Below are 24,736 nucleotides of genomic sequence, written 5' to 3' on the forward strand. Positions count from 1 at the left end.
AGCCCCCGTCGCTGGGGTGCTGCGGCAGGGCTGCACGTGGCACTCAGTGCTCTGGTCACAGTGACAAGGTGGGGATCGGGCACAGGTCGGACTCGGTGACCTCGCAGGTCTTTCCCAAGCTGACTCAGTGTGCTCTGCTCCCTGTCACAAGGGACGTGGGTGTGCTTTTCCTCCGCACAGGCGGCGCTTCCCGAGCAGCAGCGTGAGCATCTGCAGGACAGGAGGTGAGGAGCTCAGAGGAGAGAACAGGAGGTGTGGCACAGGCAGGCTGGGACAGCAGGGGCGGCAGGCACAGCGGTGGGAGCAGGAGGAGAGTGCTCCTTCCCTCGGGGACAGGCAGGTGGACTGAGGGTTTGGAAAGTGCTCCCAGTGAAGCTCCTTTGTGCATACAGCCCATTTATGCACAGCCCTCCAAACGGGGCCAGGATTTGACTCACTATGAGTAATAGGAATGTTTTAAACAGAGAAAAGAATACTAATTCCCTTAAAAATACAAATAGGTCTACATTTGGCTCAACAGCACAAGGCCAGTGATTTTCCACAGTGTACTGCCAAGTAGCTGAATGTGACATTCAAGTAGCTCAAGTGTAGGTGTTCCTCGGGAGAAAATACAGCTCTAACAAGGACCATTTTCCAAAAGAGAAGACTAAAGATTGGGTATCTAATACAGCTTTTCAAAATTTGACCAAACAGCTACATTTCCAGAAGTGCCAAGTTTCCCTTGAGGCCCCACAGGTGGTGTTGGCAGCCAACACTTCTGAACACCCACCTGCTTATTTGCAGCCTAAAGCACTTGTGACGGTGGTAGCCCGTGTGGTTATCCGAGCTCCCAGGAAAGGGTGGCCCTGCTGGGCTGAGAGCCACCCCTCACTAATGCCTGCGGGGCTCCCAGCAGACACGAGGAGCCGCATGGGTTAGGAGCGCTTTGCATGAAAAAGTTCCTACTTTACATCTGGTAGAAGAATATGAATTTTGGAACCTGTCATTGAGTAACCCACGCATGGCTCACCAAGGGACAGCTGTTGCTAAGTGCTCATTCTCAGCCACGGGGGGAACCAGTGCTGGGAACTGGAATTAGGCAGCTCCTGCCCACAGCCTCCTGTAGCTGGATCACGTACAGTTTACATGCCACTGATTTCTAATTAATAGTGAAGCAGAGGGAATAATTAAGTTACTGAAGTAATCTCAGCATCATCTATAAACAGGGCTATTTTTCTGTTCCTTTGAATGCCACTTCTTATTTATCATCATAAGCATCCGTACAAATAAATTTGCTTTACCAACAGTGCAGGGTTTTTTCAATTATCTTTTCTGTAGGTAACATGATTGTTGATAGGAAATTCCAGCTGTAAGTAGAATTTAATCTGTAATAACGTTATTTGGAGAGAAAACCAGGGCTGCAGTCTGAGAGGGATGCCATGACAAAGTGTTTGGGTTGGTGTCTGGCAGTGCCATCTCAGAGTCAGAAGTGCCAGTTCTGAGATTTGGGGAGGATCCCGGGGCTGTCTCTGTGCCTCAGATGCCGTGCTGGCACAGTGAGGGTAGTACAAACCTGGCTTGTCAGGTATTTTACAGTCCCCCAAGGAAAGGTAAAGGAGTGGATCTGATGGGGGTATTCATACACAGCTGACTTTGCACAGCTCTGCAAGGAGTAGAGTGTCATTAAATGTGGGGTCTTCCAGTTCCCAGCAGGAATGAGGTTCTCCTCGTGTGGCTTTTTCCATGCTGGGGAACAGCCTGGAACTTCTTCCTGGACCATGTTTGCATTAATCGGGTGTAATAATGGCATGTCCATGTGAAAGGAGCTCTGTGGGCACAAATTGCCACCCACAGACATCAGAATAAGCACATCAATATTATGCAAATATCATGGTCTTCAGAAGTCTGTGGGCCCCAGAACACAGCGCACACAGAGCACACCTTGAGCTATGGGGCAGGTTCACCCTGTCATCCTTCCACACAGAAAACCCTCCCAAGACAGCAAGTATAGCAAAATCAGGCTTCTCTGTTTTGAAACAATTTCCATGGCAACTTGAACTGCCTTGGTTCTTCATAAATTCTGCCTCTCTCTGGAGCAGCTGGGATTTCAAGTCAGACCACTTTGCAATGCTCTGGGAGTGTAGAAACAGCTCACGCAGCTGAAAGATGCCATGGAGGAAATGTTTCAAAGAGGGGGTGGCTGGACCCCAGTCCAGGCCCCTCATTTGGTAAAGCCATCTCCCTCTGGGCTGCCTTTTCAGCTCTGCTGAGTGGTGAGCACTGCCCCAGACCAACAGGGGCAGGGCTGGGGTCCGGCCCAGGCCAGCAGCACCACTCGGGGAGGGCCCTGGGGACAGACAGAGCCCAACAGCAAAAAAACACCTCTAACAAACACTGTTATTCCTTCTAAAATACACAGTAAAATACAATTTATTTGCGGCACACAAAATGAGGCTGTGCATGACAAAGCCAGTCTGATAATTGCCTTCAGAGCTGCTGAGGTTTTTAACTCTTTACCATTATTAACATCAGCACATAAAGACTTTGCTTATATGCTCGAGGTGAGCTGCGGTACAGGAGTAATAATCCAGGTGACCTTCCAAGCTGCTGCTTGTCATGAATTATTTTCTTCTGCCTTGAGGAAATTTCTAAATATATATCTGTATATATGCATGCAAACAAGCAAACCTGGCAGTTGCAACGTAGTGAAGTTGCATCACCGCCCCTCCCAGCGCAGCAACTGGCCCGAGCACAGCTGCTGAGAAAACCCCAGGAAGCACTCGGGCTCGAAATTAAAGAGCTTGTTCTAGTATTTAGCTGTGATGAATGTGACTGGGAGTACATGTATTTCATCAGGCGTCTGTGAGTCAGGCATGTGAGTCACAGACGGAGCCGCGCTGGGGCTGCTGGAGCAGCCGGTGCGGCCTGTCCCAACAGCTCCACGGCACACTGAGCTCCCACTGCTCCCCAGGACACCCCGTGAGTGTGAGCACAGGACGGGGACATGCCTGCTGCCCCAGCAGCTCTGGAGAGGGCCTCAGCCCAAGCAGTTCTCCTGTTTCAGGTCCTTACCTCCTGTGTGTCTTTAGGTCGCAAACCCCATGGACTCTGGGGCATTGGGGAGCCAGGTGCAATTCAGCACAGCGAGGAGAACCCAGCTCCAAGTAATTAACAATAATGTATAATTGCTACCAATTTGGTTTTACACAAATTACACAGTATTATTAAATTAAGCAGACCATGTTCTTGCATCTGAGCATTAGCAGCATAACTCATTTTCATGCCATTTTTTAAAATAGCACTGGTAATTAGTCCTGTGCTTTCCAAGCCCATCACATGCAGTGCTTTGTTTTCGGCAAAACACCCACCAAAAAGTGCTCGAGTTCTCTAATTGCAAAGATTCACTTCACAAGGCTCCACAGTTCCTTTCTGCTCTGGGTGTTATTCAGGAACAGCCAACTGGAATTTATTGAAATTACGCCGAAACATAAACGATGAAAACTCCTCCCCAGCTGAGGGGGGAGCCTTTGCAGGCCAAGGCTCTGCCCATGGGAACGCTCACCACGGAGTGACCGGGCACGGGGGATCGGGGTGGAAATGCTGGCAAGCATTCCCATCTCCATTGGAGATTCCATCATCTCCATTTCACAGGCCAAACGCGGGACTGGAGCAGCTGTCCCTTGGGCCACCAGGGTGGCTCCCGCGGCCCTTGGGTGCTGGTGCCCCGCTCGCTGCCCAGCTCAGTGCCCCCCACGCCCTGCGCGGTGCCACGCTCATCACGCTGGCCGGTGCACCAGCAGTCCCTTTTCCATCGCACACCGCATGTCCCCGTGCCCGCCCTTGCCCACAGAGGGTGTCCCCAGTGCCAGCCCCGTGTCCCGCCGGCGCAGTCGCCCCCTCTCCTTCTGTTTGGCTGCGAAGGAGCTTTTTTTGGCCTCTGCTTCTGTCATCTGGCATTTAAATGTAACGAGAGCTCTCGTTGCTAACATTTATAGCAGCAAAATATTTAAGTTCCAGGGCTCGTAACACATGTTGTTCGTGTCCCCTTGCCAGCCCCAGCCGCAGGCTCCCAAAGCCTCCCCTGGCTCGCTCGGGGCCGTGCCGGGCTGGGGGGCAGCGGGCGAGCAGGAGCTCGGGGTGGCCGGGGAGAGGCACCGGCACCGGCACGGGCACCGGCACGGGCACGGGCACCGGCACGGGCACCGGCACGGGCACCGGCAGCGGCACCGGCACGGGCACGGGCACGGGCACGGGCACCGGCACGGGCACGGGCACGGGCACCGGCACGGGCACCGGCAGCGGCACCGGCACGGGCACCGGCACCGGCACGGGCACGGGCACCGGCACGGGCACCGGCACGGGCACCGGCACGGGCACCGGCACGGGCACGGGAACGGGCACGGGCACCGGCACGGGCACCGGCACGGGCACCGGCACGGGCACGGGCACCGGCACGGGCACGGGCACGGGCACCGGCACGGGCACGGGCACCGGCACGGGCACCGGCACGGGCACGGGCACCGGCACCGGCACCGGCACCGGCACGGGCACGGGCACCGGCACGGGCACCGGCACGGGCACGGGCACGGGCACGGGCACCGGCACGGGCACGGGCACCGGCACGGGCACCGGCACGGGCACCGGCACGGGCACCGGCAGCGGCACCGGCACGGGCACGGGCACGGGCACGGGCACGGGCACCGGCACCGGCACCGGCACGGGCACCGGCAGCGGCACCGGCACGGGCACGGGCACGGGCACGGCCCGCTGGGGCTCCCGGAGGGCTCCGCTGCTGGCTGCACCCGGAGTGCCGGCAGAGTGCGGAGAGTTTGTCGAGCTGGGCCAGGTGGTGCAGAGGAGGAAAGAGGAGGACAGGGCTCAGCACCTGCCATGACCGCAGCACCGGCAGCAGCCGGGAGCGCGGTGCCAAGGCCCGGCTCGGTCCCGCCCGTGCCAGGGCGTGCTGTGGGTGCTCCTGCGCTCCCTGCACAGCCCCGGCTGTGTCAGCGCACAGAGCCGGCCGAAGGGAAGGCGGCGAGCAAGCCGAGCGCGCTGTGCCCCTGCAGCTCATCCCGCGGTGCCAGGCTGCCCCGGGGCGCTCCTGCTTCCCCCAGGAGTGGGGCGAGGGGCTCGAAGCAGAAAGCCCCAGCCCCACAGCTATCCAATAAAGATGTTCCTGGCTTTGAGGAAGCCTAAAGCACCTTCAGCTGTTACCAAGGAGTCTCTTCCTCCTGCCCCTGTTCTATCTGCCCTTTGCTAGGGCAACCTCAGAGAGCTGGTTGGGTCCACCTGCACCAGGGCACAGCAGCAGAAGGACAGCAGTGGCTCCCAGCCTTATGGCTTAGGGTCATCCCGAAGCCATAAGTCCTGGACACACTGGGCACCTCAGGGGCTGTGCAGAATAAGAATGCTTCTGACCCTTAGGGCCACAGAAGCAGCTCGAGATGCTGACACCAAAGGCTCGGTCAGACAATACAGAAAAAAAACCCCATTTTTTTAACCTGCAGATTTTTGAGCCAGTCTTCAGATCTCTCTCCCTGGGGTTGAACCAAGGGAGCCCTCACCCCTGTAGGAGCAAAGCAGGGGCCAGCAGCCATCTCAGCCACCAGCATCTTCTCCTCCCACTTGGCTCAAGACTCCCCATCTCATGTGGGCTCAGGAGGGTCTCATCACCTGCACCTCTCTGTGACAGGCTGCTTCTGCTTGGAGACAGTGGCCAGGTTCTGAGCTGGGAAGCCATACTGAGTAATCTGGAGCAGGTTTGACATGTGCTTTTGCATCCTGAGAGTGGACACAGGGGAAAGGAGTGGGCTGCAGAGCCAGGAGGGAGGTGCTGGATGTATCAGGTGGTCTCAGCCTGATACCTTCCAGCAGACACCAGGACTCTGACGCCTCCATAGCATCAAGGAGTGGGGTCAGGGCAGCAAGCAGCAGGGCCTCAGCAGCTGACAGGAAGGACAGGCTGAGGGAGCAGCAGCCATAGTGAGGACAGTTCTCATCATTTTGATCTTCTAAAGCCAGGCACCAAGTTAATTTTCCTCTCTGACAGCTGATTAAGAGGCTGGTTAGGGGAAGACAAGTAATTCATCGTCTGACTCAGGACAGGGAACTAAAGACTGCTCACTGTGATGCTTCTGGACAGCTGGAATGGGACAGGGGCAGAACGTCTGTCAGTACTGGAAGTGACCAAAATAACCCGGCAGTGTATCAGAGGGCAGACAGCCCAGCACAGCCAGGGTGTGCCATGAGAAGCTGTTGTATTTAAATAAACACCTTGCGAGGGCCCAGATTTCTCCAGCTCTTCTGAGAGTGGCAGAGCTGAGGGTACAGCCTGACTCGTGCCCCCCTCCCTGGGCGAGCCCAGTGTGATCCAGCTGGCTGCCAACCTGCAGGGTCCTTTCTGGGAGCACAGCCCTCCTGTGGGATAAGCTACGGCTGGAATGTGGTGTGGCACATAGCAGGGTGCTGCTGCCACAGCTCAGCTCCAGAGCACAGGGAGGGCTGGGCGAGGGATGGGAAGCAGGGACAAACGTCTGTGTAAACATTTCCAGGAATGGGGCAGCCACAGCTTCTCTGGGCACCCTGTGCCAGGGCCTCACCACCCTCACAGCCAAGAACTTCTTCCTAATCTCTAATCTGAATCTATCTCTCTCCTCTTTTAGTTTACACCTTGTCCTATCACAACAGGCTCTGCTAAAAAGTTTGTCCCCAGCTCTGTTTAAGCCCCTTCAGGCCCTGCCAGGGGCTCTGAGCTCTGCCTGGAGCCTTCCCTTCTCCAGGGGAACATTCCCAGCTCTCCCGGCCCGGCTCCAGAGGGTTCCAGCCCTGGAACAGCTCTGTGGCTCCTCTGGATCTCTCCAGCAGCTCCAGGTCCCTCTGGTGTGGGAGCCCGGGGCTGGGGCAGCTCTGCAGGTGGGGTCTCACCTGAGCACGGGGGCAGAGGGGCAGAACCCCCCTTTCCTGCTGCCCAGCCTGGGATCAGCCCAGGACACCGGGGTCTCTGGGCTGCCAGCGCACGTTTCCAGGTGGTGTCCAGCCTCCGGCAGCCGCTCCTGTTCCCTGGGGTCTCGCTCGCTGTAACTGAGCGAGCAGCGCCCTCCGCCAGCCCCTGCGAGGGCTCCGGGCTGCTGTGCGCCTTCGAACAGCTGGCAGGGGCTGGGCCAGGGCTGCCTGCCTGCTGCCGCTGGGAGGAGTCTGCAATGACGCCGCCACAAGGAAAGGGGGACAGGAATTCTGTGCCCGCTGCAGGGAGAAGCGTTTCCACACAAGGTGGCACCTGTCTCCTTCCTTCCAGTCTCCAGCCCCAGTCGCTGAAAGGCGCCTGGAAACAGTCTCTGAAAATTAACTCCTGGTAAACGGGATGCAGAATCCGTCATTAATTCCCTCGTTAGCCATGGCTTCTCGCTGGGCTCTCAGTCGGGCACCGCAGGAATTGCTGCCGGTCAGCGCTGGGCTGGGCAGCAGGGAACGGGCAGGATGGGGTGACAGCAGCTGCCTCCACTCCAGGTGCCCGGCTCTGGGACACACGGACACCCACCCGGAGCCCCCCAGCACCAGCAGGGGCCTCGGAGCTGAAGGGATCCCTGCCCAGTCCCCATGTGCAGCACTGCACATCCCACTGCAGATGGGCAGAGGTTTATGTGCTCCAGGTCTGACAGAGATTAATGCTCCGTGCCTGTAATTTAAATCACAATTAAGGTATTTTAGAATGTTTTTTCCTGAGCTCTGCAGACCAGTGCAAGCACTGCTGACATGAAGTGCTTTTGCATTCCCATGCAGGATGCTGGAGAGGCCTGCCTTCCACTGCAGGGCTTTGCTTCTGATCCTGACCTTTCCACACCAGGAAAATGCACACTATTATTGCATACTAGAAATGCAGAAATGTAGCTAGAACAGCTGTGGCACCAAGCAGTGAGGCAGTACCACCGCTGGCAGGCCAAGGAAGAGCTGGGCTGTCCTGCACCCCGTGCCCTCAGCACCTGCACAGAGCCCACTGGGCACCCACAGGAGCCCTCAGCCCAGGCAGGGGGCCCAGCACAGAGATGCTCCTGCTGGGCATCTCCTCTGGCAGCACAGCCAGCAGTGCCATCCCACCAGCCCTGCCCCACGGTGTGCACACCTGAGCACAGTGGTTTTAAACCTTAAAAACCTTGGTGAAGCATGGAGGTGCCAGATCCCTTACTTGCATCAAGGTCCTTGGTCCTCAGAGTTGCAGAGAAAGGCAGGGATCTGTCTTGAAGGCTGCAAGAGACCACTTTGATTTTCATGTGATTATTTTTAACCTCTATCATGCTTCTCCCACCTGTCTCCAGCTCTGTGGTCTCTGCCTGCCCTGTGCTGGCCGAGTGCCTGGGGCCTCAGTCTCCCATGCTGGTAGAGCATGACAGCAGGCTGGGGTGAGGTGCAGGACAAACTCTCCCTCTCCAGTCTTCCTGGAGGAGAAGGAGAAAGGACACAGGGACAGAAAATATGATAGACATAGGGAAAAGGAAAAGAATTGTTTGAAAAAGGAAAAAAAAACAGACTTCAAGCCTTCTTGGTTTACCTAAGTGCAGGGAGGAAAGGCAGGGATGGTTTTGTTGGGGTCTTCCATGTATCTCCACAGGGCACTGAAATGCAGAGCCAGCACCAGCAGAACTAAGTGCCTCCTCTGGAACCAGCATTTTTTCCCTTTAGCTGTTTCCATCGCAATAAAGTTGGATAAAGCAGGGTCTGGGCGCATTGTTTTGAAATAGTGGGGCCAGTGTAAGTCTGCCCTTGCATGGAAGCCCCTAATCCCCCATGGAGTGCAGGAAAGTGTCTGGACAGCCGTGCTCAGTGAGCTCAGAGCCTGGCAAATCCAGCACATGAGGTGATGCAGCAGCTCCACCAAGACCACCACGCTGCCAGGGCCAAGGACCACGTCCTGCCCTGCTCCAGCCCTGCACCAGCTGTGGGCACTCCATCCGTGTGGGGCACACAGGCAGGAGGGCAGCTTGGGGGGCACAGTGCCGGGGCTCAGCCACCCAAGCCTCCACGTGTTTCCTGATGGGAAATTGTTCCTTGTCCTCTGTCTGAGACGTGATTGGGCTTGACAAGCAGCATGGCTTTATGAACTGCACTCGGGCCTTGCATCATTTGCCTTATTGTGGCCGAAATCTCCTCCCAGCCCTCCCTCCTGCCTGCGCCCACAGGCACCAGCAGTTGCAACAGGCACCCACAAGCCCAAAGAGTGAAAGATAAAAGGATAAAAATACCCATGTAAGAAAAACAAAAGAAAAAGGGAGAAAAAACCCAGGCACCATCTGGATTCGAAGCCTTGAGAGCAGAGAAGCCCTGGGCAGGAAGGGAGCAAGCAGAGCAGGGCTCACTTGCAGGTTCCACTGCCGATTCTGTGTCTGCTCCCACCACAGCCAGTCTGGAGCCACATCCCTGCTCTGTCACAGCAAAACGGCATTTACACAAACCTCTGCGGGTACTCCCAGCAGGCAATAGCTCGCCCATCCCTGCGGGGTGGGAAGGGTTGGAGCAGCTCACCCACCCTTGCAGTGTGAAGGGAACAAAGAGCAGCAAGGGATGGAAGGAATGAGGAGGAAGGAATGAATGGAGGAAGGCAAGGGGGAACCCACGCCAGAGCAGACGAGAGGCCCCTGTTGCCAAACTGCCCCACTGTTCATCTTCCTTCTCACCAATTTCATCCTGCCTGGAGGCATGAAAGGAAGTAGCCTTGGGAGAAGCAAGATGCCAGAAGCAACATTTCCTGCTGAAGTGGTTCCATGTGGGGCCAGGGAAGGCATCTGTCCAGGATGGGCAGCAGCAATCCATGTGGAGCCAGGCGGAGCTGGGACAGGACCACTGCTCCTGCAGCAAGTCAGCAGCAAGCCAGCACCAACCCCAGCCAGAAACTGGGTTTAAACCTCAGCAGAACCCTTTTCCCAAGGCGTGTGTGGGGCCAGCCTGGTGCTCCTTGAACCTGCAAGGGCAGACATGCGTGGCTGCCACCCTAGTGTCCCCACCTCCTGGGCAGCCCAGTGGGACAGGATGCCCAGAGCATGGGCACAGCCTCCCACCTGTCCTGGGGCAGGGCAGGCAAATCCCTGCCTCTTCCCAGGGTGCATCCCAGCTGCCATGGGCAAGGCTGAAGAGAGGGAATGGTGGGAAGAGTGACTTGTCCACAATGTAAGGGACATTCCTGCAGTGGAGCAGCAGCACTCTCAGCCCCGCCTGTGGAGTGACTCGGGCCTGGCAGATCAGCAGCTCCTGAGTAAACCCTGAATGGCGACACAGCTCAGGCAGCTGATTTCTGCCTGAAATAAATGGCTTTGCGGTAGTGCTTCCCCCCAGGGGAAACATGTCCTGACAAGCTGCAGTTACTCTAGTGCCCCGAGGGTTTGTGGAGCCTGGTTCCTTCGGGGGTTGTTTTACTGTCTGCTCCCAATGCCAGGAGCAGCTTTATACCAATAATAAACAAGGCAAAACATGGAGCCAGAGCAAACAGCTGATAAAAATCCACATTTTGCTTTCCTGGCTCCGCAGAACAGGCTGGGTAAGGGGAGCAGGAAATCTCTGTGCTGCTGGCACACGGCCTGCCTCCTGTCAGGTAAAACACTCCCCTGCTGCTCCCTCATGCCGCCTGCCAGCAACCAGCGCTAGAGGAATGCACAAGACATCCCTCGGACTGCGAATGTTCCTCAGCTCTCTGCTGCTGAAGCAGAACCACGAGGCCGAGCCCATGCCCTGCCGGGTGCTGGCGGAGCTCACTGCTGCGATGGGCACCACCTGCCCCTCCTGCCCAGCCCGACCCGGCGGCCACGGACAGGGCTGTGCTCCGGGCTGCCGGAGTATCTCATCCAGCAGCTGCACGGAGGGAAGGCAGAGCCGAGCCGAGGGGAGCAGGAGCTGCCGGGGCTCGCTGCGAGCAGGGCTGCAGAGCCCCGGCAGGCACGGCGGGTGCGAGCTCCCTGCCGCGCACAGGCTGCCGTCGCTGTCTGCTCTAAAATAGCATTTACCATGACAAGAGGTGTCGGATGGGCGCGGGGAGCGCTGGCTCTCCCCATCTCTTCCCTTGCCGAGAGCCTGTCTGCACTGCCATATGTTATTCTGCCGTATACTTCATCGTGCTTTATTTGTCATCCTCTAGCACATATGGTAACAGCTCCACTGCCTGGCACTTGGAGAGGCTGGATTTAGCTCTGAATCAGGCACAAACAAACACTCACTTGGGGCAGTGCTCTTTGCTTCTCACCATCCCCACTTCCCCACGCTCCCTTGAGGAAGAGAGGCAGCTGGGCTAGATCAGCACTGCAGGTCCCTTTCAACTGAAAGCATTTTATTTTAGTATTTTATCATATCCTAGTCCATTAGTCTGTTCTGTTCTATTCTATTCTATTCTATTCTATTCTATTCTATTCTATTCTATTCTATTCTATTCTATTCCATTCCATTCCATTCCATTCCATTCCATTCCATTCTGCAACCTCTGCCATGGAAAGCAGGAGAGGTAGGAAAAGAACAGCCACAATTCAGTTTGGGATTTACTGAAAGCCATCCCAAAGGAGAAAAATGGGATTTTTCTCCTTTGGGATGAAAAATAACCACGGACAAAGGAACCAAAGGTGCTCATCCTGGACAGGCAGGGAGCTGACCTGAGCCAGACAGGCCCTGAAACCTGAATGGCCATGGTGGTGGCTGCTGTCCCTTCTCTTCCACGTCACTTCTGGGAAGCCAAAAGCACAATCCAACCATTTCCCTTGGTGCAATCGTGTTTACTTAAATAGAACAGACTGGCTCCTTTTACCTTGGGCACAGCAGGGACAAACACTGCAGGAACATTGCTTGCCCACAAGTTCTCAGCCTGACATTCCAGATAGAGCTGTGGCTCCAGGGACTCTGTCCCTGCTCACTCAGCAGGGACACCCTCCAAATTCTAGCCCCTTTTGCCAGCACAGGGGAGGTCCTGCCTGAGACTGAGCACACCAGGGGCTGAGGCTGCAGCAGGGCAGGGCAGGGGCTTTGCTGGCCACCAGGCAGGGATGTCCCAGCTGGTTGTTCTGGAACACTATTTTTCATAAGAAAATATTTAAGAAGTTGTCCATGTGCTTGGGAAAATTGTTTTATTGTGGGATGGTTTGAACCGTGCAGGTGTGGACCCTTCCAGGTATGCCCAGAATATTCTGCCATGGAAGGCAGGCAGAGAAAGGGAAGCACTGCCTTTGCCAGCCCAGGCAGCATGTGGGAACACTCATGCCCTGCCATAGGTGTCCAGCTGTCTGTCCATCTGTCCACACATCCATCCACCATTCTGCTGAACCCTCACTCCCTGATGAAAGCCCTGCCCAGGGCTGGAGGTGGGTGCAGGGCCTCATGTTCCTCCACCAAACAAGACCAGAGAAGGAGGAGAATGCACAGGAAGCCTCAGCCTGACCCCACCTCCCCCAGAGCATTCCCAGCCACCTCTGCTAACAGCAGCAAACCTTCTCCTTCTGTTCCCCAGAGCAGGTAGCTCTCACTGGACACGACTGGAAGCTCTGCATGGAGCCCACTGCACAATCCAGTGTGCTCCTGAAACCACAGCAATCACACCTTCGGCAGGCAGCTGTGTGCAGCCCCAAGGGAACTTTTTCTGTGCCCCTTGCAGAAATCTGGTGCTGAAAGGGAGAAGAGTCTCCAGATCCTTATTCTTCAGGAGTGCTGTGGAGCGTCAGTAATAAGTCATTTTTGGCAGGCATTTGTGAACAGCATCCAGGAAGGGAGAACTTCATCAGAGCAGAGAAATCCTTCCAGCCTGCCTTGGTATGACTCCAGCAAGCCTGAAATATCTCTGAGAGCTCTGCTCCTGACCCTATCTTGGCCATGGTACCCAATTTACATGTTCCAAGGCCACTGGCTTGCAGTGTTTGCTTATTTTTATACAGGGTTTTGCAATTTAAAGGGTTTGGATGGGTAGCAAAATGGACATTTGCTCAGGGAAAGGATTCCTCAGTTACAACAATTTCTGTCCCTCCCCATTAGGAAAACAGGACCATGTCACTGCCTGAATGCAGGGTGCAAGTGAGCCCCACACAATGTGCTTTCACCCAATAATTAATTACCTATCACTTCTCTAATTATCAGAGCTTCCGTTGACAATTCCCAGAGGCCAACAGCAAATGCCAGATTCTGCCCATCCAGCAGCTGCCTGAAATATCTTCCAGGGCAGTGCCTCTTGTCGTTGGGACAGGAAGCAGGACCAGTGTCTCCAGTCTCCTGCCCCTGCAGGAGCATCACACACTTGTCCCACAGCCTCACAAGCACTCTGGCTGCCCTGGACTGGAGCTGTGCAAGGCTGTCCCTGGCACACTGCACACTGTTCTGACAGGATCCTGGGCTGAGACAGGGCTGGGTGGACCATGAGAGCCAGCACTGCTGTCTGGGCATTGCTGAGAGGGAAATCAGCCTCCCCAGGCCAGGCTGGAGCTGTTCTGAGCAGGGCTGGAGGTTGACTACGGCCCAAATTCTGGTTTTGTGCACCCCAGACAAATGCAGGGACGTTTTGGATTTGCACCTACTGGGGCCAGAGAAGGCTCAGCTGGCAGAAGTGTCCAGGCCAGCAGCAGTGGCCAGGCTGTCAGTGTCCTTCAGTCCCCAGGGCCAAGGAAACACAGCCCGAGGCGGGAGCATAGCAACATCCAGCTCAGACAAACCATCTCCCCAGGGTGCACATGTGCAGCCACGTGCCCGGTGCCCTCCCCACTGACCAGAGGACACGACGTCACTGGCCAGAGGGCCAGCAGGTCACTGGCCCCAGCCCGAGGGCTGCCAGTCAAGGTTATTGGTGACGCACCTGCCCAAAAAGCCAGTCTGGAAGGAACCGTGCCAGCCAAGGAGGAGCCTTGGCACACAGGAGCGGGCAGTGGGGTGGGGGGACTGGCCACTGCTGACCTTGGGAGCTGCACAAAGCGCAGGAGGTATTTAACCCCCTGCAGAGCCCCTTGAAACCTCTTCTGAGCTCTAAACCTCGACAGCTGAGGACACAGGCTGTGTTCTCCTCACCTTTTTGGCAGGGCATCGCTTTCAGCTGACTCTGGCGGAGCCGCTATGACCGAAACAACAGGTTACTCGGGGTGAGTAACGGGGACATCTGAATCTGCTTTAATACGAGAAGAAAAATGTTCTCCAGGTTCCATTTAAGCCTCATTTATAAAAGTAACCTGCACTGTTAGTCAGTTGCTTCCCATCTCTTGCAGCAGGTGGAAGGGGACAGCAAGCTGGCCTCTGGCTGCCTGCAGTGTCTGCACTCACCCTGCCAGGCAGTTATTTGGGACAAGTGTGAAATCCTGATTTGCTAAGAGCTTAATAAACTGTCACATAGAAAATAGCACAGTATATCACCCCTGGACATTACTGGCAATACCATATGCAGAAAACAGCTAAGGTAGCCATTGACAAAATTGATAAATACTGAGACATATTTTTTGCAAAATACATCGATATAATAACAGATGTGTCAAAGAGGTTACCTGGAGCAGAAAGACAGCTGGTCCAAACACCACACACAGCTGGCTTGTCCCTTGTCCCTTGCCCCTGTCTAACACCAGGGCTGTGTGTACCCTTGTGGAGCTTCCAGGCTGCCCTGTGCCCACTTCCGCCTGTGCCACTCCCTTCAGCCTGGTGCCCCAACCCATCTCCTTGTTGTCTCCCTGCAGGAGTGGGCTTGTCCTTGTTAAAAACCCACACCTGGATTTGATGGAGGAGGATGTCCTGTACCACTTGGACCTGGGAACGAAGACGCACAACCTGCCAGCAATGTTTGGGGACATTAAGGTAAAGAGCAGGTCCAAAAGTGAGGCAGCAGCTCCCCCCTGCACAGGCTCTCCAGCTCTGCATCCCACGGTGCTACAGGCCCATGCTGAGCCCTGCTGCTGCCAAAGCTCCTGTGGGGTGGGTCTGGCTGCTCAGCTAAGGGACTCCACAGCCAAAGCAGCCTGGGCAAGGAGGTTATCTGTCCTTGTTTGGTTTGGGCAGAAATCACAACAGAAAATTATCCTTTTAAAACCTGTAGCTCTGTAAGACCTGATTTAATATTGGCCCCATGTTGCAGGACAGACAGAATAGGCATCTGTCCAAAGAATCTTGATCATCATCTACTGGAGACAAGGGAAAGAGAATGTTACATCATTTTTGGCTGAGACCTGCTGTCAAAACTGACTTGTCATGATGGCATCCTCTTTCATTTCAAACCAGAGTCTTTCCCTAGCTGTGCGGGGGAAGAGCCTCAGTGCCCAGGGCTGCAGCAGCCTTGCACAGCACAGCGTGGGCTCCTGCTGCCCTGCACCCTGGCAGCAGGATCAGCACTGTCCTGGCAGCTGCACACTCATTCTCTTCCTACCTTCAGTGAGCATATTTTCCTTTAATATGTAAAATTTGTCCATTTTACTCCCTGACTTTATGGCCTCTATGCCGTCACCAGCGCTCACTAATTGCAGTCAGCATTGTTCATAGAATAAACTAACCAATGAGCTCCTCCAACATCTGGGTTTGCTTTGCTATCAGTGGTGATACTACCAGCTAAAATTTGCAGGATTAGTTTAGATTTTCTTGCCTAGGACTGATACCCAAGTATGTGCAGCTGTATGGCTGCCCAGACCCTGGGTAGTCGCCACCCTGCCAGAGTGACAGCCTGGGTTTTGTGTTAACTCCTGGTTTTGTGACCCTCAGGTGTTGCAATGTCCCTTGACTGATGGTGAGGAAGTGGCATCCCACTGCTTTCTCTGGGAAGGTGTGCCTGGCACAGCCACCACTGCCACATTCAGGCTGACTGGGGGTACTTGTTGTAGCTAGGTACCAACGCGCTGATGTTTTATTCCAGTTTGTCTGCGTCGGCGGCAGCCCCAACAGGATGAGGGCGTTTGCCCAGTTCATGCAGCGGGAGCTGGGGCTGGCCGCGGAGGACGTGGCTGACATCTGCGCGGGGTCGGACCGCTACGCCATGTACCGGGCAGGGCCCGTGCTCTCCATCAGCGTGAGTTCCGCGCCGCGCTGGGGCCGCTGCTGGCAGGGTCCCACAGCCGGGCAGCGCGGGGGCCGGCTGGCACCACCTCTCCCGCACATGCCCTCGCCTCCCCCAGCACCCACCAGCAGAGCTTTTTCCCCTTTTCACTGCTCAGCCGCTCCCAGCAGTGCAACCTCAGCCATGCAAAGCCGCTCCTGTTTGAATAGCATTCCCCAGCACCGGCACTCTCCGTTTGGAAAGGGCCGCATTGACAACAGACGTGCACATGTTCTGCTAGCTCAGTTTGGGAGGCAAAACCACTTCTCACCACACATGAACTATGAAACGCTGCTGGGAGTATTACCTTGATACAAGCTCTGAAAGAAAAAGCTGCCCTTATTATTATTATTTTAGAGCAGGATTTTTGGCACTGAACAAAGCAAAAAGCAAACACAGGCTGTGCTGGGGAGCACTCACACCCAAAAGCTTGGTCCTGATGCCATTTCTTCAGCACAAGATTAGTCTGAAGTGTGATTCACAGCAGATGGAATCACTCACACAACAGAGCTCGTGTTTTGTCCCTCTGACAAAACCAAAGCAATCCTGACCAAGGGAATCAAGCCTGAGGGAATCCATCTGAGAGGATCCAAGGGGGAGAACTGCCACAAGATTTGCTGCTCCCCAGCTGGCAGCAGCAAACCCTGTCCAGAAGCAAACCCTCACTGAGCTTGTGGCCATGCACCAGCTTTGGCCAGTGCAGAAGGGGACACGGGGCAGAGCACACGGCCGCCCTGAGAAGCATCATGCAGAGCTGCTGCCAACGTCACATTTCTGCAAGTTGCTTAGAAACACAACTGAGCTCAAACACACAGGGGCAGGAACATAGTTTCCAGCTCTGAATATTTACAATGAGAATTAATTTTTTAGGCATCAGCAAATAAGCCAGGCTTATGTTCCAGAATAACAACATGCAAAAAGGTTTCATATTTAAAACATGATACAAGGCAAACAGAACATTGGTCTCACAGCCAAGAGAAAGGAGACAAAGCAACACAAAAACTGTCTGTGTACCTTAATCAATGGAGCTTCCATACATGCTTCCTTCCTTGAAGATGATAGCAAAACCAAAAAAAATTTGAGGCATTTTCAAGAGGAAAAATAAACTCCACAGCATCAAACACTTTTTGTACTTAAAAGTTAAGCTAAGAACAGGATGTTGGTCTAGCAATGGAGCAGAAGACAGATGACCAAGCAACAGAGCACTGGGTAGATGCAGCAGAAGCCCCAGCAGCTCCAGGCCTGCAGAACATCTGCCAGGCCTGGGGAGCAGCAGCAGAGATGGGAGTGGGGCAGCACTGTCTGTGGAGCATGGCAACAAGCCAGTGCCAGCAGTGGGGAGCCAGTAGCCAGGCAGGGGCTGGGGACAGAAGGGCAGCAGGGCAGGGACCGTCAGCCAGCAAGAGGGACGGGCAGCCTGCAAGGCACGCAGCCAACACCTGACCCTGAAGCCTGTCCTCACCGAGGGACACAAACCCTTCCACTGTCCACTGTGCCCAGCAATGTTGCAGGGATGCTCCAGCATGGGGTGAGGACAGGCTGGAAGGCCCACGGAGAAGTGAAGGCTCAGGTTGCTCCCACTGAAATTCACCACTCCCAGAGCACGAGCAGGACACAACAAAGTGCAAGTCAGCACAAGGTGTGAGGATTGGCAACGCATGGGGAACGTCTGGGAGCATTCAGATGTTGGGATGTATTTGTGGCCCTTCCTTGAAGGACAGGAACCCTCTGTGTGCCTGCACAGGGTCCCCAGGGATGAACACCAGCTCTACTAACCTGAAGAACCTTTAAAGCACCAAGTGGAGGAGAAGAGGTTAGACACCTCACCTGGACAGACTAAAAAGACCCCCAGATCTCTCTTTGCCCTCAAAAAAATTGCTGTTGGCATCACCAGCAGAAGAAACCACAGCATAGCCCTGAGCTTGTTGCAGTCGCATACCTGTCACCTGCCACAGCCTTGTGGGGACTGATGTTTCTCTTTTCTCTCCTTCCAACAGCATGGAATGGGCATCCCTTCCATTTCCATTATGCTTCATGAGCTGATCAAACTGCTGCACCACGCAAAATGCCGGGATGTTACTATTATACGCATCGGTACTTCTGGGGGCTTAGGTAAGCCATTCATGGCCTTTCTTCAGAGCAAAACAGCTATTATTAAACAGAACTCTCAGCAATAGGTCATGCAGCTCTGAACTTCAGCATTTTTTCAGGACTCTAAATATCAAACATGGTATTTTGTTATGGGTCAAACCCAGAAAACTTGTAGTGACTGGCTTGGCAGAGTGCACATCCTCAGAGTGTACAACTACAGCCATGTGTCACTTTCCAAACAGAAAACATGGATTAGTGGTGACCCAAATGAATCTGTGTCTCCTGGCTGAGGCAGTGGTGCTGCCCATCCCTGCAGCTAGGGGGGTACACAATCCCTGCAAGCCAGGAGCAGTTAAACTCTTGTCACTCATTTATCTTGTGCTGATTCTGTACATTTTACTTGTACATCCATGCTACTTCACGAATTTCAATTATTCTCTGACATCTTCTTTACTCGCTGAAGAGCCCTGCAAGCACACATAGATCTATTGAGATTTTCCTACTGTGCTGAGGTTTGGCGGCAGGACACAGGTGTTATGAGCTCTGGCAACCCCAGCTTCCATTTCCACAGGGATCGAGGCTGGGTCTGTTGTGATCACGGACACGGCCGTGGACTCCTCCTTCCAGCCACGCTTTGAGCAGGTGGTGCTGGACGATGTGGTGGTGCGGAGCACCGAGCTGGACAAGGGCCTTGCAGAGGAACTTCTCGCCTGCAGCAGGGACATTCCCGACTTCCCCACGCTCATTGGCCATACCATGTGCACCTACGACTTCTACGAAGGTAAAACCAGCTTGTCTGTCCTTCCTCACCACACATAATGCCAAGTCTTTCCACTCTGCCAAGGACAAAGCTATGCAGGGAACCCAGGCCCCAGAAGGGCTGCAGGCAGAGACCCACGTGGTGCTGGGGGGCCCAGGCAGAGCAGGAGGCACCCTCAGAACACACAGTACCACTGCTTGCACCTCGCTGAGTTTGCCACCAAGCTGTTCCCCTACAGCAAGATCGTCACTTCAGAACAACCAAACACTAGGAAAACATTAGGTTGCCTGCGAGATTTCCATAAACAAACTTTGGTTACTCTGGAACCATTTCCTTTGCAAAATTAAATGCTGATTGCAGAGTAGATGAAACGTAATAAAAGAAGAATTAATAATCTGAGCACTATTTATAAACCTTTAGATCTGCTCGCAGATGCAGCCATCTGTGTATCTCTCAAGTCCATATTTTATTTAAACAAAAAGCCATTTGAGAGGATTAAAGTAGAAGCAGCAATAAACTGAAGGGTAGTCCAGGCTGGCCAGCCACAGGTAAGCACTTGCCTGCCCCAGGGCCTTCGGACACTGCGAGAGGAGGAGCTGCACGGGGCACAGGTCTGCTCTGAGCACACAGCAGGACAGCCAGAGCCCCCGGAGGGTTAGAGGAGAGGGCGGGATGGCTCCCTCACTGAACACAGCGTTAGTCCTGCCTGCAGCAGCACCAGTGCCCTGGGACCAGCTCCCTGAGCACACCCGGAATGTCTCTGCAAGCAGCTCCAGCTTCCACCCACAGCAGCCTCTGCAGAAAAATTAAAACCACATTAAAAGAGTTTCTTCTCCTCAGTGTTCCCATTCTGCACGGCTTGTTGTACCTCTTCTGCAGTCAGCTGGCATTTTTGGGATTTAACCCGGCAGACCTTCACAGCTGCTGTGCAGCAGTGCCTGTCCCCACAGAGCACAGCATCCGCTGGCACCTGAGGGCTGACTCGACCTCTCACCCGTGGTGAAACCTGCGTCATTCTTTCCCCGATACACAGACACATCTCGCTGGCTTTAACACTGAGGGGAATACGAATTAACCAGCTGCTCACAGGAAAACTTTGTGGGCCTCAGATAGAATGTGGGCACTGCTGGACCTCCCATTTGCTTCATGACACCATGCAAGGCCAACACTGACAGTTCTCTGCTTCCTTTCCAGGTCAGGGGAGATTAGATGGTGCATTATGCTCTTTTTCCAGTGAAAAAAAGTTGGAGTACTTAAGGAGGGCTTATGAGGCTGGTGTGAGGAATATTGAGATGGAGTCCACTGCATTCGCAGCCCTGTGTGGACTGTGTGGCCTCAAAGGTGAGTCCTGTCGCTTCCACCTCCTCCCCACACACGGGCTAAACCCCCTCTGAGGGTCCTGCTCTGTGTCACAGGGCCAAACACACATCCTTAATGATTTTATTTAGAAAAGGGCACTAAAGCATATTTTATAGTTCAATAAAACCCAAGTGCACATTAGGAGACCTGAGTGCGGGCTGGACAAACCAACAGCTTGCTTCCCTCACGCCCCTCCTGGCCCTACAGCACGTCCCGGCCGTGCTGCCGCAGCCGCGGAGGGTTTGCGGGCAAGCGGAGCCGCGGCTCCCGGCGGCGGCCGTGAGGGCAGGGCGGGAGGGGCCGTGAGGGCAGGGCAGGAGGGGCCGTGAGGGCAGGGCAGGAGGGAAGGCCCGTGAGGGCAGGGCAGGAGGGGCCGGGAGGGCAGGGCAGGAGGGGCCGTGAGGGCAGGAGGGGCCGTGAGGGCAGGGCAGGAGGGGCCCGGAGGGCAGGGCAGGAGGGGCCCGGAGGGCAGGGCAGGGCAGGAGGGAAGGCCCGTGAGGGCCGGGCAGGAGGGAAGGCCCGTGAGGGAGGGCCCGTGAGGGAGGGCCCGCTCCGCCCGGTGACCGCGCTCCGTGCTCCGCAGCCGCCGTCGTGTGCGTGACGCTGCTGGACCGGCTGGAGGGGGACCAGATCCGGGCGCCGCACGAGGTGCTGTGGGAGTACCAGCAGCGGCCGCAGCGCCTGATCGCCGCCTTCATCCGCAAGCGGCTGGGACTGCCCCGCAGGGACTGAGGTGGCCGCAGCAGCGCAGGGCCCCGCGCCGGGAGCGGCTGCGGGCCCGGCCCAGGCCCTGCTCCGGGAGCGGGAGAGCGCCGCGCCCGGGCTGCCGGGGCCAGCGGGCACCGCGGCGCGGAGCTGCCGGCCCGCGGCGCGGCTGGAACCGCGCCGGCACGGTCTGCGCCGACAGCGAGCTCGGGCTGTGGAACAGGGCTGCAGCTTCCTCACTCCTGGCTCCAGCCGCCGTGAAGGACTGTCCTCTGAGGGTCACTCCTGTCCACAGCGATCTTACGGGAAGGAGCTCCCTTTGCTTTGGGAATAAAGACAAAACCTAAGTAAACAACATGAAAACGAATCCATATTTGTGACCATTATTGTTACTGCTGTTACAAAGGCCGTTCAGATTGTCATTCCTACAGTGTTTAAAGCTGTCACAAAGAGGCACATGGCAGAGTTTGAGCACACCACAGCAGCCAGCCGTGGCCACTGAGGACCTGGCCTTCAGGCACTGGTTGACAGTAAAGACACTTTTCTCACTACCGAAATTCACAAATAAGTAGTCTATCTTGAAACCAAGTAACTTAATTTTCACAATAAGCTCTCATCAAGCTTTGTAAAAGTTTGATTGAGAGTGACCTGCCCATGCTACATTCCTGGCATAAAGACAGCTGAGCTCTGAACTGCCACTCCTACCCAGCCAAACCCACAAAGCAGGGCTGCAAGAGATGTGTGTTGAGAAGCCCATTTAACATTAACATTTTTAAAATTATTATTTTTATGTGTGTAACGTGTAAGATTTCTTTTTATTTCTTTTTTTTTTTTTTTGTTTACGTGTAGAAAGATTTATCATGAAAACCAATGTCATTATAAGCATCTCCATTTCCTGAAGGGTTCTGATCAGTTGTGGCCAATTCTAAGGTGAGGCTATGAAGTGGGGTGAAACATCCACCTCCTTCCCACAGGAGGAGGAAAGAGGTGTCCAGCCAGGCTGGGGAACAGCCAAGGGGTGTGCAGAGCTCTCCTGGCATGAGCAGCCTTGGTCGTGCTGTGCCAAATACCCTTTACTGACCTGCATGTCCTCCAAGCTCCACTGTTCTGTGAAACCCCCTCAAAATCCTCATTCTAGCCGCACTGTATCACTAAAGGCCCTGACTTACTGTTGCACTGAGGTAGCCCAGACTCCTATAGACTTCTACTCAGTCTCTACCCTGAGAAATTACAGACATTAAAACAATCACAAGTCTCAGCCGAAAAATCTGTGCCCACTATTTCAAAATCAATGCCTGTTCCCTTTAAACTTTCTTTTTAATTAACATCTTGGTATTTATAAAACATGACAACTATAATCTCAACTTCAGTGGTGCACATTTTAACTTGTAGATCTGCTTTTAAAGGCAAGGAAAAAATCAACTGCCTAGATTTGGGATGATGCCTTTCTGGAAATTGTCTCACAGCCAGTCTGTTCCCCACAGCACAGCACTGCTGGTCTCCACAAGAATATCCAGGGAATATCCCCACAGGAATAGTCAGCTGTGAGGTGGCCAAGTGTGCTTCAAAAATAACGAGTTACCCCAAAGGAGATGCCAAAATAAAAAGCACAAATATACACAGAATTGTAATTTTAGCACGAGCACACCAAGGCTGAGTCCAGAAGACATCACTCCCCCAGCTGAGGGCAGGCTCTGCAGCATTTCCCCACTAAATCAGCTGCAACACGCATTATGCTGCTCCTGGGCTACCCTGTGCTTGCTCTCAGGAGCCTGTCACAGCAGAAAATAAAGGAATAAAGATCCCAGCTCTATTCATAATTTATACTGAAAAACTAATCTGCAATATGAAATTGAATTAATGGTTTGCAGTAAATATGATGCAGCAAGTTGCCTTCTAAATATAGACAAAGGTTTAAGTTTCATCACAATCAAGGGATATTAGAAACATTCATGGCAATGAAGATTTTATAACTAAAAGAATCAAATTCTAAAAAAACCTTGAAAGAAAATTGTGGGATTTATTCATGTAATATAATAAAATCTAAAGTAACTGTTGTGTAAAGCTGTTTTGGGCTTCTGCTGCCAATTAAATCCCAAGAATTCCTACTCAAGGTGCTGCAGGTGAGATTGGGCTGGGCTGTGTGCCGGAGTCCTTAAGCAGGGTGTCCCAGCTCGCAGTCGAAAGGGACAGGGCAATCCCACTCCAGGAGCCCAGGAGCACACAGCCCAGCCTCTGCAGACCCGCACAGGGCTGGCGTAGCGTGGTGCAGCCCAGCTCAGGAAGGCTTGGGGTGCTTTGGAATGGCCGCACACACAGGGAACGGAGCAGTTCCAGGACAGCCAAAGGGAATTGAAGGTTTGCATATCGTGGGCCAAGCCAGAGCCCTGATGCTGCTGTGCCCCTCAGATGAGGCGTGCTCTACATTTTAAAAGCTGTTGATTCCATGTCTCTTCTTGGAAGCTTTGGTGGTGGAAGTTTTGACAAAACCTCTCTTGCATAAAGTGTTTTATGCAGTCCAGCTTCTCGGAGAGCGAGCTCGACACGGAGCCTGGGGTCAGAAATGACCTGTTAAAAAAACACAGCAATGATCAATAGGAGCCAAAAAGCTCCCTGAGGAGCTGCTGCCTTCCCCCATGTTCTCCATGCACACAGCCCCAAGTGCAGCACAGACTCCAATCTCTTCCTGGCTGTTCCTACAGAATCCAAGTGCTTCAAACGCCTGTATGATTTTTCTCAGTGTCACCTTGTGCTTACGTGGCAGTGCCACTTCCATTTGCCAGAACGACAATTAATCTGAGGGAAATTACTTCTGGAATTTGTCAAAAGTTTATCTGACAAATTTGTAAGCCTCTTTCCAGTCCCTGTTCCATGGTCTGCAGTGGGACTGCACTGGAAGCACAAGGAAGAGCAACACGTTGCTTCCAGTTCCAGCATCACCTCCCCAGTGCCCAGAGCTGCTGGACACCAGCACTGGGAACATGATCCACAGCCCCTGCAGCACTGGGAAGGAGCATGGGATGTGCTGGGTGGGGATCACACACTGCAGCCTGAGCAGCACCAAACCTGTCTGGAGTTGAAACAGAAAGAGCATGCTGAGAATTAAGACACAGGACCCAAACATACATGTTCAAAGCATCTTTAAGTTAAGATCTGTCAGAACCTTGGACATTTGTCAGATTTGGGGAATTTTAATAACCAAACAAAACCCACATCTTTCCATTACCAAACTGAGAGGCTTTAAAATGTCTTAAAAAGGGCAATGGTGGACAACTTCAGCTATAGACGTTAAATTTCATCTTATTCGGTGTCAAAAGAAAGCTTTTACACCGCAGAATTGTACCATAACTCTTCTCTTTTCATAAATAATTTTCAAATTCCTGAGTGGGAATAATTGCAAATACATTGACTGAGCAGATAGGGAACAGTGAGGGAATTTAAAGATATCAAGATGTTCCTTGTGTGCATTTGAAATTGAGGGAGCAGCCTCCTCAGCAACCTGAGTGCCCTGAAACGAGTACAGCCAGTTCAGTGCCTGGTTTGTTTACACAGCGTGATTACAGCCCCTTACCTGCTCTTCACTGTAGGTGTGCAGCCTGAACAGGGGCTGCTGCAGCTCAGACTCGTCCCTGGCTCCAATGCCCATCCGAGCTTTTGACGCCACCGTGTCAGCCACTGCTCTGGCTGGATCTAATTTTGCCACAATGGCAACCTAAAGACACAGCGTGAAAGGCACAGTTACAGTGTCTGTGCAGAGCTGAGGCGAGAGCAGGTCGCTCTCAGGAGCACACCTTTGGAACACCACTGGTCACTGTCTTTGCAGCGACCCTGTAACA

The 24,736-nt window shown here is 54.1% G+C and overlaps 2 protein-coding genes across 10 annotated transcripts in view; one reads left to right on the forward strand and one right to left on the reverse strand.

The window, feature by feature from the left end:
* The first annotated feature begins 11,549 nt into the window (after positions 1–11,549).
* Positions 11,550–22,146, forward strand: UPP2 (uridine phosphorylase 2). Its single transcript, XM_064435390.1, has 7 exons — positions 11,550–14,060; positions 14,643–14,760; positions 15,806–15,958; positions 17,983–18,097; positions 18,648–18,857; positions 20,031–20,177; positions 20,779–22,146. Exons 1-7 carry the CDS (start codon positions 14,035–14,037, stop codon positions 20,925–20,927), a joined length of 918 nt encoding a protein of 305 aa, XP_064291460.1. The 5' UTR covers positions 11,550–14,034; the 3' UTR covers positions 20,928–22,146.
* A 754-nt stretch (positions 22,147–22,900) lies between these two features.
* The window catches only part of CCDC148 (coiled-coil domain containing 148), a 49,034-nt gene continuing 47,198 nt past the window's right edge, over positions 22,901–24,736 (reverse strand). For 4 of the 9 annotated variants that reach the window (XM_064435381.1, XM_064435379.1, XM_064435382.1 and 1 more), the window contains 2 exons: positions 24,472–24,612; positions 23,476–23,970 (listed from right to left, as the gene is read on the reverse strand). In XM_064435381.1, the coding sequence (XP_064291451.1) occupies positions 23,731–23,970; positions 24,472–24,612 (381 nt within the window). In that variant the 3' untranslated portion in view covers positions 23,476–23,730. The other 5 variants (XM_064435385.1, XM_064435380.1, XR_010369602.1 and 2 more) reach the window with 4 other exon arrangements.

This window comes from Passer domesticus, chromosome 10, assembly GCF_036417665.1.
Source record: "Passer domesticus isolate bPasDom1 chromosome 10, bPasDom1.hap1, whole genome shotgun sequence".
NCBI classification, from domain to species: Eukaryota; Metazoa; Chordata; class Aves; order Passeriformes; family Passeridae; genus Passer; species Passer domesticus.

Excerpts from the sequence above, each read along its gene's own strand:
- UPP2 (XM_064435390.1), top strand. The coding sequence starts at position 14,035 with ATGACCGAAACAACAGGTTACTCGGG. Across the intron at positions 18,098-18,647 it reads CGGTACTTCTGGGGGCTTAG|GGATCGAGGCTGGGTCTGTT; the intron begins GTAAGCCATTCA and ends CCATTTCCACAG. Across the intron at positions 20,178-20,778 it reads TGGACTGTGTGGCCTCAAAG|CCGCCGTCGTGTGCGTGACG; the intron begins GTGAGTCCTGTC and ends CGTGCTCCGCAG.